At 40.9% G+C, this 14056-nt stretch overlaps 1 protein-coding gene across 2 annotated transcripts; it reads right to left on the minus strand.

Annotated features, from left to right (window-relative positions):
• Nucleotides 1–611: 611 nt before the first annotated feature.
• Nucleotides 612–11519, minus strand: LOC141907033 (KAT8 regulatory NSL complex subunit 1-like). Of its 2 annotated transcripts, none has more exons than XM_074796577.1 (8): nt 11390–11519; nt 9511–10907; nt 7233–7927; nt 6600–6729; nt 5753–5979; nt 4957–5242; nt 4088–4241; nt 612–3730 (listed from the first exon to the last, which is right to left on the minus strand). In XM_074796577.1, exons 2-8 carry the CDS (start codon nt 10779–10781, stop codon nt 3017–3019), a joined length of 3477 nt encoding a protein of 1158 aa, XP_074652678.1. In that variant the 5' UTR covers nt 10782–10907; nt 11390–11519; the 3' UTR covers nt 612–3016. The 2 variants fall into 2 exon arrangements, with proteins under 2 accessions (XP_074652678.1, XP_074652679.1); XM_074796578.1 differs by lacking the exon at nt 11390–11519 and adding an exon at nt 11205–11261.
• Nucleotides 11520–14056: the final 2537 nt, after the last annotated feature.

Raw genomic sequence — 14056 nt, forward strand, 5'->3', positions numbered from 1 at the left:
GGTCCAGATGCTGATTTGAGGATGTACAGGGTTGTGCCGGGTTCGAACCCAGTAATTACTCTTACAGGACATTGAAATCGACGTGATGCCATTTTACACCGTCCGGTGCTGCCGCTATGCTCAACATTAGCGGATTTTTCATGCACTAACGTCAATCGACTCTGGCAATCAAGGAGAGTCTACTGCCAGAGTCAGTTCGTGTTAGTTTATGCAAAATCCGCTAATGTCGATCATAGCGGCAGCACCGTACAGCACTGTTTACTGACACCAATTCAGAGCGGTATCATCTTCACCAGTCATGGGATTCGAACCCACTACGCTAAAGCTGTTCCTCGGACTGGTGGAAGCGATGATGGAGCGGTACTGATACTAAATTGCTGTAAACTAAGGTAATTTTTCGCGTAGCAACGGTAAGTTCATAATGCCACTGCTGTAACTCGTCACCAGCAACAACAAGACACCAATCAATCCATTCAGATATCCTCCGATTTTTCCAGACACACGGAATTCCCTCTTGATTTTGTAATAACCGTTGAATATCTTGTTTTCACTGTGAAGGAAAACTAAAATAAGACTAAACAAAATTCCAAGTGACAGAAACTTTTTTACTGTATATATTTTACTAAATGCTTTTCAACAAAATTGTTTCCAATTTTTGACAAAGAATGAATATTATCTGTATTTCACACATAGTAGCTGTAGTCTTTTTTTTGTAAATTCTAATTATAATTTCGTACAATCACCTCACAATCAAACAATCAATTGTTACTTCATATTATCATCGTAATATTGATTCAGTAAAATGTGCTTAGGTTGGATCTAACCCTTAAACTCCAGAGACACCTACACCACCTGGGGCTGCAGGTGTTCAAGAGTTGTTGAGAGATAACCAGTTGATGTAGTGACTTAGTGACAATTCAAATTGCATTGTAACAACGGTATTTAACCACCAGTTACCTCTAACTAACAACTGCTGCCCCGGTTCAGAGGTAACTGAATACCTCAAGAGATAACTGTTTAACTCAGAGATAACTGTTTAACTCAGAGATAACTGTTTAACTCAGAGATAACTGTTTAACTCAAGAGATAACTGTTTAACTCAAGAGATAACCGTTATAAGTCATAGATCCAACTCGAGCAGAGTGTACTGCATTCACTACACTGGGAAGAGGTTTGAATGATCGCGTCAGGAGTTCAGGAGTTCAGGAGGGCAACAGCAAATAAAACAAAGATCTTACATAGAAATTGGTATCGTTACAACAATGCTTTAGTGTGTGTCATATATATATATACATAAATATATATATATATATTTACAGAATGATTAAAAAAAAATTGTTAGACTTTGCGCACCTCTCTAACAACACTCCTCTGTTTAACCTCAAAGCGGTCTTCAGCGGTTCAGATAATTTCTTAAAACTCAGTATTTGATCAAAACCCAATCTACACTTGTTCATATGAATTCAGTTTTTAAATTATTCGCACTTTTTAGCTTCATTCGTCATTGTTACATTGTTATCACTTGTCGGGGATCGTTTTTCTGAAATATTTCAAACCGATCCGATGATATCTAATTATTATAATATAAAGCCGTTATTCCTCGTCTGATATTTACACTATATACACTGCACATTGTAGCATACACTAATACAGGGATCATCCATTTATCACATAGGTACAATATATCTATATTACACATTAGTTTTACCCCCCCCCCCCCTTGAACACTATGTACATGATACAAACCCTTTGTATACCTTCCACCCCCTTATACAATAATGGACAATCCCTATTTATTTCACAAACCCATTATCATGAATAATAGATTTTTTTAACGATAGCAAGGTTTTTAACTTTTTTTGGATTGAGAGATTTTTTAAAACCTCGCTTTAATAATAGCAATAATAATAATAATATTTTTAAGAAGTTGCGGTGTTCTATGTACAAAGACCGAGATACAAGCGCGCACTATGACACCACCACGCCACTTAGTATTCATAAGAATTAACATTTTTGTGGATGAACATGTGTCTGGAATTATACAACACACGCTTAAACCTAACTGAGGTCGCGCACGAGATCCGACCCGATCATCGGATCGTAAGGAAACCGACAGCCAGTCGTGAATTTTCAGTCAGGAAACTTTTGCGACATCAGCGTTCTACAGACCGGATCAGATCTTAGTGCAACCTTAACTTCAATCAGGGATCATTCATTTATTACGAACATATTAGGGTAGGGGGAGAGGGTCAGTGCAATTGTGTACTGTAATGCTTTATGTATAATAGGTTGAAAAATTCAAATTTTATGCGTACGTAATAATGAATGATCCCCAAGATAACGCCATTAATCCGAAATAATTTGTCTTCATTCCATAAAACGATTTCTTAATTCAAAAATATACTGAATCGATTGTAAAACATGTCACTGCTCTATCAAACCGTGCTTCATAAATGTACATTGAATCAATTGTAAAACATGTAAAAACATGTATGTGATCTATGAAATCAGACACAGAATCGTGAGGTTCCGTTACTAGAGGTAGCTATACACGGCACGGTTAACACTAATAACAGTTCATACAACGGACTGTATTCGGTATAAATAATAATAATAATCATATCGTTTTTTCTTCTGTTCGTTTGTTCATTCGGAGGTTCTCCGAAGAAAAAAATAATAATAATCATAATAAACCCCAATCATTTCGAAAAAACAATAATAAAGACATTACGATAAAATAATAATAATAATAATAATCAAAATTACAATTGTAATAAAGCACGAACCTATTGATAGGTTAAACACTACCAAAGGGTAAATCCCCCTTCCCCTAACAGTAACAGGGTTTCAGTATTGCGCAAGGGCAGAGGGATTCAGAAGACCCCGTTTCCCAAGGGAGGGTATTCAGAATTCCCTGTTTCCCAAGGGAGGGGATTCAGAAACCCCTGTTTCCCGGGGGGAGGGGGATTGATTAGTATTTGTAGTAAACACACTTCAGAAATAGTTGAAATCAGTTTCATCTTCGGTGAAGTCTCATCACTAGATTACCACCGCTACCAGCAGCAGCAGCAGCAGCTGCCGTACCTGCAGTAACTGTGTATTCATCATTCTGCTCATCTTCTCTTTCATCTAATATCGTCCACTCAGGGTCGTAAGGATCGTCAGTAACCGATGATGTTGATGATGTTGAAGGTAACGGTGATCCCGGGTTACTGCTCGCCGGTGTCCCTAATTTCAATTTATCCATCGTTCTCGTCGTCATGACTACCGGCATCACGTCGTCATCGGTAACCGATTTCATTTTCGTCAACTCGTCCTCCGATATCGGGAAAGTTCTAGGTTGCCACGGTAACACTTCCTCTTCGTAGAATTCGTCGTCGTTATCGGCGGCGATGAATATGGATTGTTGTCGTCCCTCGCTGGAGACGGAGCGATCGCGTCTCGGAGCTGGAGGAATCAGACCGGAGAATGAACTGCTCCGGCGACGAGTATCGTCTTTAAAAGTGAATCCGATAGACGGAGTTTGTGGTGGCGGAGGAGACGCGACCGCGGCCGGCGTCTCAACGAAACAATCGGGCGATAACGGATCGGGGGTCGCCGTGCCGCTGTCCGTACGTGAACTACGCGCTCGCCGCAGCAAGTTCGTTTTGTACGTCATGAATCGGCGTTTCTCTTGTATTTCACAACGTAGGTGGCGCTCCGCGAACTCGATATCCGACAAATTCTCGATCTATAGAAAAATATAGAAGATATCGCGTTAAATTACAACCAGAGAAAAAAGGAATCAGGGCTTAGGCTTAAGACCAGTCTAAGACCAACTTAGTTCTATAGCTAATCTAACAACTTAAGACCGATCTTAAGATTTAAGACCACTTTTGGACTTAAGTCTCGACTATGGAACCGGCCCCAGGGTTCCAAAGTCCCTCAAGATATCCTCAGTGAGGGCTGTTTTTTTTAAGAGGTTCCTCGCACCAAAATTCAAATTCCCTGATTTTCTAGATGAGGGTCAGTTATTTCTCCGATCTATAAGAAGAAACCTTTGGAACTAGCTATAAACCGTAATGCGGACTTGTTTTTGGATACTTACGTCCTCGGTTTCCTCGATGAGTTTTTTGACGATTATTTGAGGCGTTGGTGGATTATGATTTTGAGGTTTCGGTTCGTCGTTATCAGACGTATGAACTGATTGTATCAGATTCACTTCGTCCGATGACGGTTCATCGCGTGTCAAATCTCTCCATCTAGAAATATAAATCATATTCAAATGTTACAATTCATTCATCATTTTTACATGTTGCAGACCAGCTTAGAGGCAAAAGTGAATCGAAGAAGTCGGTCGCAAGTTGATAATTTCTTTTTTAATTAGACCAGTCAAAGACCTGTATCATCTACCCAATCGCCAAATCCCATAATTCCCCAAATTTCTTAAAACTTCGATTTCAAATTTGCAATTCCACATAAGCTATTCCCAGAAATTCTACATTTTCCAAAACTCCTGGGCCCGGTTTTATAGTCTGGTATTAACTTTAACCTAGGGGCTTACTCTATTGAAATGCATCAAGTTGACCCCCGGGTTAAAATTGATGCCAGTCTATAAAACCGTGCCCAGAGTTTTACAGGATTTTGGTGAAATTTTAATTACAATCTTTTTTTAGCTTATTATCTATATTGTCACATCTGAATGTGGCTATTCTTCTGATATCTTAGGGTAAGATATCGATATATGTGATCATAGATTGATATAGCTGATTATAGATTATTTATATATCTGATCATAAATTATTTATATATCTGACCCTATAATATTGATATATCTGATAGTAACATTATCACAATATCTGAAGACAGTAAAATGGTGAATAAAACATTGATTTAGTTAGATAGTGAAATATTTGAGATGACGATATCGATGTATCTAAATGAATTGATATACTGAGATTGATTTATGAAACTTACTTCGGCGTTACGATTTCTTTATATTCTAGTTTAGTAACTCTAGTTGCCGCGGCGATGCTGTACGGTATAACGATATTGTTGATGTCGTAATCGCTCTCTAGGCGGCGCTTACGCATTAAATCTTTCATTTCACGCAGCATTCCGTGCGGACAGCTCTGAGACATACCGCCGCCGCCACCAGGGGGCGGTGTATCTCGAGGACTGGTTAATGTAGAACTAGACGGTGTACGTTCACGGTCGAATCGGTTGTAAGGGAATGAGAGACTGCTTCGACGTTTCTTCAGAGCTATAAATATACAATCACAACTTCAGTAATTCATCAACTTCACACGTTAAATCTGACTGTCTCGACCCTACACCCCTCTCAGTCGGACCCTGCGTCCCCCTCAGCCTGAACCCTTCTCAGCCTGGACCCAGAACCCCTCTCAGCCTAGACCCAGAACCCCTCTCAGCCTGGACCCAACAACCCTCTCAGCCTGAACCCCTCTCAGCCTGGACCCAACACATACGTACTCTCATCCCCCAACTCAGATATCTGATACTTCATCCCCAATCTACACCATTTGTTGATCCTGGGCTCAGTCATGGCCCAAGTGCAAAATTGATCTTAGATTTTTAGACTAGTCTCAAGTTGTTTGATTGACAATCAATTTTGATTAAATATAACTTAGGTCTTAGATCTGTGTGGCCCCAGTCTGTTCAAGGATGCAGATTTTTGTACTCGAGTGGTTCCAGTTAGCTGATTGACACAGTCTCATTTCTGTAAGATGTTCAGAACGCAGTATATAATATCTACCTGCGAGACGCGCTGCACGTTTTTTGCGTATCTCAGATCGAGATAGTTGAGATTTCTCTATTTTAGGCGATGATAACGGTCGGCCGCGTTTCCTCACTTTCCCGTCTTTATTATACTTTGTTCTGTATTTATGAGTAAGTAATGACGCAGCTGATCTCGCCGATAGTTTACCCTTAGACGTCTGGTGGTTCTTCATTTTATCATTACCGTCCGGTAATTTGTGTTTCCTACAATTGTAAATCAGTTTAATTCTTGATTCAGTTGCCGTCTCCGGATATCTCTGATTTTTCTACAACATGACAGTTATTTTGACATTAAAAAAATAACTATATTATTAAAATACAGTGGAACCTTAAACTCTGTTCTTTATAACTGATAGTTTTCTATACTAGTGAAACCATGTTACCACAAACTCCTGGGCCCGATTCCATAGTCAAGACTTACGACCTAAAGTGGTCTTAAATCTTAAGACTGGTCTTAAGTTGTTAGATTGGCTATAGAACTAAGTTGGTTTTAGACTGGTCTTAAGTCTAAGCCCTCACTATGGAACCAGCCCCTGGAGTCCGATAGTTCATTACATTCAGTGGCAAGTTAATAAAGATGTCATATTTGGGATGAAATTTTAGTAGTGACTTGTGGATAAAAGTGATTCTCAAGGGAACTCGCTGAATCAAGTTGCCCTTTGCAAATGCAACATGTGAAATCTAAATGAATTTTCCAAATATTTCCCCGATGTTAGGAAAATTTCCCAAATATTTCCAAACTGGGAATCATTGTTTCAAAATTCCCAAGATTTCCCCGAATTCCCTGTTCAGTGGGGGAACCATGTAATGAAGTTTTAAATTACCTGTATTTTCGTTTTGGACAGTTAATTTTGATAGCGGCGCCAGCCGCGGCTGATTTCGAGATGGAATTGTGTCGGTTTTGCCATTGACCAGTTTTCATCAATGATTCCAAGTGAACACGCAACGGAATATCTAAAAACAAATTTGTCGATTAATTATCATCAGCTCGAAGGAAACTTTTCAGATTCGGGTCATTCATTTATTACGTACACATTAGGGGAGGGGGGAGGGGGGAGGGGTCAGTGCTATTACGTACTGCATTGCTTTATGTATATGAAAAAATGGCCGATTTTTAGTACAGAGAGAAGGGAGGGGGAGTTGAACAAGCTCTGCTCACTTAGGAAGACCATTTATTTATTACGTACGCATTAGGGGAGGGGGAGGGGTCAGTGCAATTGCGTACTGTAATGCTTAATGTATATCAAAAAATGGCCGATTTCAAATTCAAATTCTATGCGTACGTAATAAATGAATAATCCGAATTCCACTTTTCTCTTTGAATTAGCGTCGGGAGACAATGTTCTAATTCTGTGAAACAGGATTTCTGATGCCTGAACACATTTTATATTAATCCAAAATCTCTTGATTAATGAGAATTTAAGGAATCAAGTCACATGAAAAAACTTCAAACGTACCTTGAGGGAATGATAGCACACGATGGAAGGAATTATCAAGCAGCGAAACTTTCTCCGCGATCGACATTGTTTCTGTATCCATAGCGACGGTATTATTATAACGTCCGCCGCACATGACGCACGGTGCCGACAGCGGCGGGTAACAATGACATTTCACCGTTGACAACCGCGCCGATTTCACGTTCATCTCGTGTAAACCGAACGTCCGCAATAATTTACGTTTGCGATAATTAGAAATCGGACGACATCTAGCTGCCTGTTGCCACGACGACGATGAATCCATTGTTGTCTGTTCGGGATGAGTCGTAACCAGTCCGTTAACCTGATGATGATGATGGGAGTGGTTACTGATTTTCGGACTATTTACAGGTGTCAGTAACGCCGGTAACGAATGGATCTGTTTCGACTGGTTATCTATATTGTTTAATATCGTTGCTAGGTGACACGGAGATGAGTCGGTCGGGTCGGTCTCCGTGCCCGCTGCTCTACCGGTCAGCGAGGTCAGTATCTGCGACGCCGACGGCCGCACCTGGTCCCCTAGCGTTATTGCGCCTTTAGAACTGCGGATATGTCGGTATATATCGGTTTGTTGACGAATAAGATATTCGAGATCGGATACTTGCGCTTGTAACCAAGTCCAACGAGCAGCGACGCTCGATCTCTGCTGTTCCCATTTATATTCAGCTCTATTAGACCTAAATTATAAAACAAATCACTCAAATACAATATCAAATACAGTAAACTTAGTTGGGACTGCTGTAAATATTTCACCGAGTTGAGAATCAGGGAACTCGGTAGCGTTTTGGGACTGCTGGAAATATTTCACCGAGTTGACAATGAGGGAACTAGATAGATTTAACTCAAATTCAAACACGCCAACACTTCGGTCTTCTGCATCAGATTTAATAACTGACAGTATTGTTGTCGTAGTTATCGTACCCTTCCCGGAAGGCATCGTGTTACGAATTAATATCATAACGAACTAATTAATTAAACATCCTTTCATTGTGATGCATTCATATATACAGCACAGTCACTCAGTCAGAACAGGCTGTATGACGAATACTGAATGTCGAGTATATAGTCAACTATTGATTGAACTTTATTCATATATAACACTGTACACTGTACGTGATCAACTGTTCTACTTTCAATACTGAGTGATATATGTCTGAAAACTAGATTTCATTAATATACGTATTATAGCAATAAAGGCTCCTGGGGGGGGGGGGGGAAGGGGGGTTTGTATTAAATAACTTATTCAATTTATTCCGCTTATATTTCAAACGCAAAATCGTAAATTCTGGTCTAAATATGGAAACTATTTCATTGTCAAAACAATAAAGGCATAAAATGGGACATAGTCGTAAAATATAAATATTTAAAATATTTTCCAACCCTGCACTACTTGTGGTTCCCCCCTCGCGCATAAGGAGACAGTTAACTGCGTTATTCGTAAGGCTTCGCAGATGTTACGATCAATAATCTAGGAACGCAGTATAATTCATTACGATCAACTGTTCAATATCGTCAAACAGTTGCGAAAAGACCCCAGCGATGTTTTTTAAGGGGGTATTTTAAGGGGGACTTACTCGACCCGTTTCTCAACCCAACTCGAATCGCACACTAACAGACAGCAGTGTTCTAGAACAGTCTGATGTTATATAAGTACAATGATATTCTAATGACCTTCAGCATTAGTACGCTAAGTATTGCGAGTGAATAGTAATACACTGTATAGTACAAACTCTAATAGTGCAGCTGGAACTGTCTCAATTCTTATCTGCTACTAATTCCATTCACTACAAGGCCTTTCTAACAGTAACTGTGGCTCCTTGAGGTCATTTATCAAGTAGGCTACACACTTAAGCAGATGGTTGGTTCCATAGTCGAGACTTACGTCCAAAAGTGGTCTTAAATCTTAAGACTGGTCTTAAGCTGTAAGATCAGCTATAGAACTCAGATAGTCTTAGACTGGTCTTAAGTCTAAGCCATGACTATGGAACCGGCCACTGTTGCTTAGTCATGGCTTAGACTTAAGACCAGTCAAAGACCAACTTAGTTCTATAGCCAATCTAACAAGTTAAGACTGATCTTAAGATTTAAGACCACTTTTGGACATAAGTCACGACTGTGCAACTGACCGATGAGGATTAAGTATAAACTAACCTATGAAGGGGGGAGGGGTGAAAATTGGCCACTTTTGACAAGAAAAGGTTTCAAGGTGCAAGAAAGACAATGAGTGCGACGCCCCCTATTAACACACGCTGATACTTACAACGAGCGATATTTCAACTGTTCGTTTTCAGCCGTGAATCTGGAGGGGATTTCCCCACTGGCGGCGGCCATGACGGGTGAATCATTGATTGAATCCTCGTCACAACTCTCTCCGCCTGAACTACTCTCGGTCGCGTCCGAATCAAATCTCGTCTCTACGCATGAGATTTTACGTTCCAGATGAAACGCTTTACGATCGATCTCCGTACGAGTCGCCGCGTCCAGATGGATAACACTATTAGGCGGCGTCGACGGACCGGTACCGGCGAGACGTTGTTTTAAAGAGATCGCGCGGACTGCGGCAGAATTCGTCGTACGGACCGCGGCGGGCGTAGAAGTCTGTAGTTTACGAACTAAATTCACGAGCGAAGCAGTCGACATGTTTTTAATATCGTCGCTATGCAACAATTCCGCTTTCAGCTCCGGTAAACGCTCGTTGTTGATAGATGTCGCCACCGTCGTTTCTAAGTTTCTCATTTGATCGTGAACGAACGCAGTCATCTGATTGGTCGAATGATCGTGAACGCGACACGCTTGTAACCGGCGTAAACGTCTCAGTAAATATTGCGATCGTTTTTCCTGTTGTTTCTGACGTCGCGTCACTTCGCCTAAACGATCCTCCTGCGGCGAGCGAGGACGAGACGCCGGCGGAGGTATACGCACCGCGCGTACGCCCGAACGCTCGGTATCCACGGTAACGCGAGAACCGCCGGCGACGTCGTCGTCGGCCGCGGCGGGAATCGAACCGGAATCGCATGGATTACGATTCGAACCGTCCGATTCACTTTCCTCGTCGTCGAGTCCCGTCGTCTGTTCGAGGTTGACGACCATTTTGTTTTCCGTATCGTGATTCGCTTCCGTTTTTTCTTCCGGCAATTTTGACGTTTGGTTTCGATGTTGATTCATACTATCGGCGTACTCACCAGGGGGCGTTGTTTGTTCGTCACCGGCGACGACCACAGCGTCCGGGAATTTCCGCACCGATTCAATATTCAACAGCGACAGCGGAGATTTCAACAATTGACCCGCGTGGTCGCTATGACGATGATGTAAAAATCCGTTGTTACGCGATAAAGAAAGTAATGTAGTTTTTGACAGCGTGCAGAGCTTTTGCATCGGAAAACACGATGTCAGCGAACGATCGTCTAGCTCACCGGTCGACTGCGCCGGGGTCGACTGAGCTGCGATCCTCTGAGAATGAGTAGCGGCCTCCGTAAGTGCTGGAGCCATATTGGCCCGACAACATAGCCTCAATGGCAAAGGAGTGTACATAAATTCTGTGTTTCACAAATTTTGATCGTTGAGAACATTATAACTCGATCCTGTTCGGGGTTGAGCCCTGCAGGTGCTGCTGGCTCACTGCCCAAAACTCTTCTCACCGCTGTCCGATCAAACTGTCTGAAAATCCAATAATTACACATCAATCAACTATTCAAGACTTAAAGCGACAAACTGTTAATTAGGGTGTTGTTAATTGGTCATAATTAGACTCGGGGTCGGGTTTAATTGTAAAGGGTCACAGGTCAAAATCGTCAAAACAAATCGTTGTTTTACACAACACAACAGCGTTTACACTTCAACTATAACACGTGATTCTTTCTGTGATGAATCGGAATGAACTTTTAACCGATCTTACAGTTTATAAAACGACCATACATCATAACAACCCTAGTTAAATATAGATCGGGTCCGTACCGGCGAAATACACCCTTCAGATAACCCGGACAGAGTTCGACAGTCGGAGAAATACGCCCCATAAATGAAATACACCGACTCGATACACATACAACATGAGCTCATCATTAATACCACGTGATTACAGACTGAGAGAGGCCACGTCTAGACTATGAATACAGTCAACATTTCAAACGCATATTTACCCCTTTATTCTCGAAGCAAAGCGCCCGAAATTGTAGCGTCGCAAACTTCACGAATAGCGATCGCCCTTGCTTTAGGTTTTAGATCCATCGGTGGGCTAATAATCCGTAAATATAGCGCTGAAACGGCAGTCAAATCGACGGCGTCATTTCTGACACAAACACATAGAATTGCGTCAATACTCGATATCCCCCTCTACGAACTATTGCCTGATTGGTCGAACGCGCTCGGCTTCTAGTCGATCAGTTCAGCGGACACCGCCCCGCTCGAATTCCAGGTTATTCCTACGCGATTAAGCATTAAACCATCGACAGATTTCGCAGAAATCGGGATCTTATTAACGACGTTTAAAACCTTGTTTTATGAAAATGTAATTGTGACTTTTGCCCGCGGCGATTCACGAACGCGGACGCTTCGATTGATCAATGCGAGGAGGGAGGGTACTCGCTCATCGAATGCGTCGAACTAATTCGTCGGCTTATAATTATGACAGTATATGTAACATATTTCCTCTTTGTTAAATATTTCCCAAAGGACGATTAACCGTTTTTGTTCTCGTAGATATTCAAATTCACCTGTTGGTGCGGACATATATTCAAAATTCTCAATAATTGGTGAAAATATGACAAAGAAAATGAAATTGATAAAATCTTTCGATATTAAAATTATAATAGTTTTATAAATAATCTTGGAAATTCTTATTTCATCATTTCGTTTGAATCTAAAATGATGAAATGATTCAGATGAAAAAAAACTAAAAGAAAAACTATCGACAATATCTTCGACCACGCCCAGTGTCGCGCGCACCGAGCCTTGGAGACGGTGGATTCAAATTAATTAAAACGGCGTGAATTTCCGTTATTTGTGGTGATGATCGAACAGCTATAGCCTAGATACCACTTAGATTTGACTCAGAGTTAAAATCAGTAGATAACTTTAGCGGGAATCTGGCATTTCATTTTCAACTGGGATTCGCGCACTTCAGCGAGGAGAATAACAAAACTCAAAGACTAAATAGCCTTCCAGAACCGTCATTTGAATTTAGGGGGGGGGGGGGCAAAGAAATAACAACGATATTTGCAAAAGGGCGCTTAATTTTCCAACATTTGTACGCCCTGTTTCAAAAAATCAATTATTAAGATGTCTCATCAAGCTTGCAGCTAGTAGATTTTTTCAAGACAATTTAGAAGGTTGCTGAATTATTGGAAAGCATTTCGCTCGAGTACCTACACCTAATCACGGACGTTTAAACCACATTGTCCATGACCTGATGAGTAGTGAAAGCTGCGTACTTCGAATAAATTAAGTTAACCTTACAATCTATAAGCTTCACGTGTTTAAGCCAGTGAAAGTTTAAGGATAGACCCACTGCGCGCCTGTAGGGCCGGATTATAAATCTATCACAATAGCGTTAAATCGATGTATTTATTTCTAGTTTAGATAGTATTGTTTTTCTAAGGTAATTTTCGGTAATTGGTCGAAACACGCGAAAACCTATATAGCGGATTTCAGTGTGAGAGAGTATGTACACAGAACCAGTACTAGCCCTGAGAGTTGATCATACCTATATATGTGTGCCTTATCGTCGTATTTAGATGGGAATTCATGATGTCTGGCTACTAAATGGTAAGGATATACATATTGAATGTGTCTTTTTGCATTGGCTAAATCGTTAATGTAATGTAAAATTCCACAATTGTTGAAAGACTAAAATGTTTATTTAAACATACCAGAAATATTTCGGGTGGTTCATCAACGATCTTCTTTCGTAGACTTTTTAGACCGAAGAATGGGCCCGAGAAGGGTTGAGGTATTTTTTAGTATTTCTAGATAGATTTTTTTTCGACAGTGTTTCAATAATTTACAAAGTAATTCTTTCATCGCGGTGGATATTGTGATTTATTGATAAATCATGAATTGTTCGGAAATTCTCTGAACACTTGAAATGTAACAACGGCGGCCTCGATCGCGAAGCGAAGCGCAAACATTTACCAAAACTTCGGCAAATATAAACATTAAATCGAGGAATAGTATACTAAAATCAACACCACGAAATTGTATAATCTCTGAAACCCCTAAGTTATCTATGTCGGTACGTGTCCACACTACAGCCCGAGTGTCCACACTACAGCCCGAGTGTCCACACTACAGCCCGAGTGTCATACCAGCTGAAATTCTGAAATGTAAAAGGATTAAATACTTTCTGACGACAGACGCCAATCAGGTAAAACAGTTTCATCTCAGAAAATATCATAAACGTGAATCGAATTATTCAATGATCCTGAATAAGGGATTGTCCCTAATTATTTATTTGATTGGTAGATTTCGGTTGATTTTTGTTTTGATTCGGTGTCCCTTACAAACCAACCACACCTGCAGGGAGCGAAACAGGGCTGGTTTGATTTTGAAATCGGAAATCGAAGTATATATTGTCGGTGGTCGAAATTACAGATTTTTTTGTTTAAATCAAATTATTTCCATTAAACTTATATGACCAATCCCTCTCCGTCTGCCGGGGAGCATGTTCAATGCAGGCAGGGAGGGAGGCTCCGTGTGCCAGGAGGGAGGCTCCGTGTGCCAGGAGGGAGGCTTTCTCAGACTGGGAAATATCTTTATCAACGCCGCACTTAATCAACGCATGTCGCGACTCGCAACTCATGTATTTGAAG

Source organism: Tubulanus polymorphus, chromosome 6 (assembly GCF_964204645.1).
Source record: "Tubulanus polymorphus chromosome 6, tnTubPoly1.2, whole genome shotgun sequence".
In the NCBI taxonomy this organism is placed as follows: Eukaryota; Metazoa; Nemertea; class Palaeonemertea; order Tubulaniformes; family Tubulanidae; genus Tubulanus; species Tubulanus polymorphus.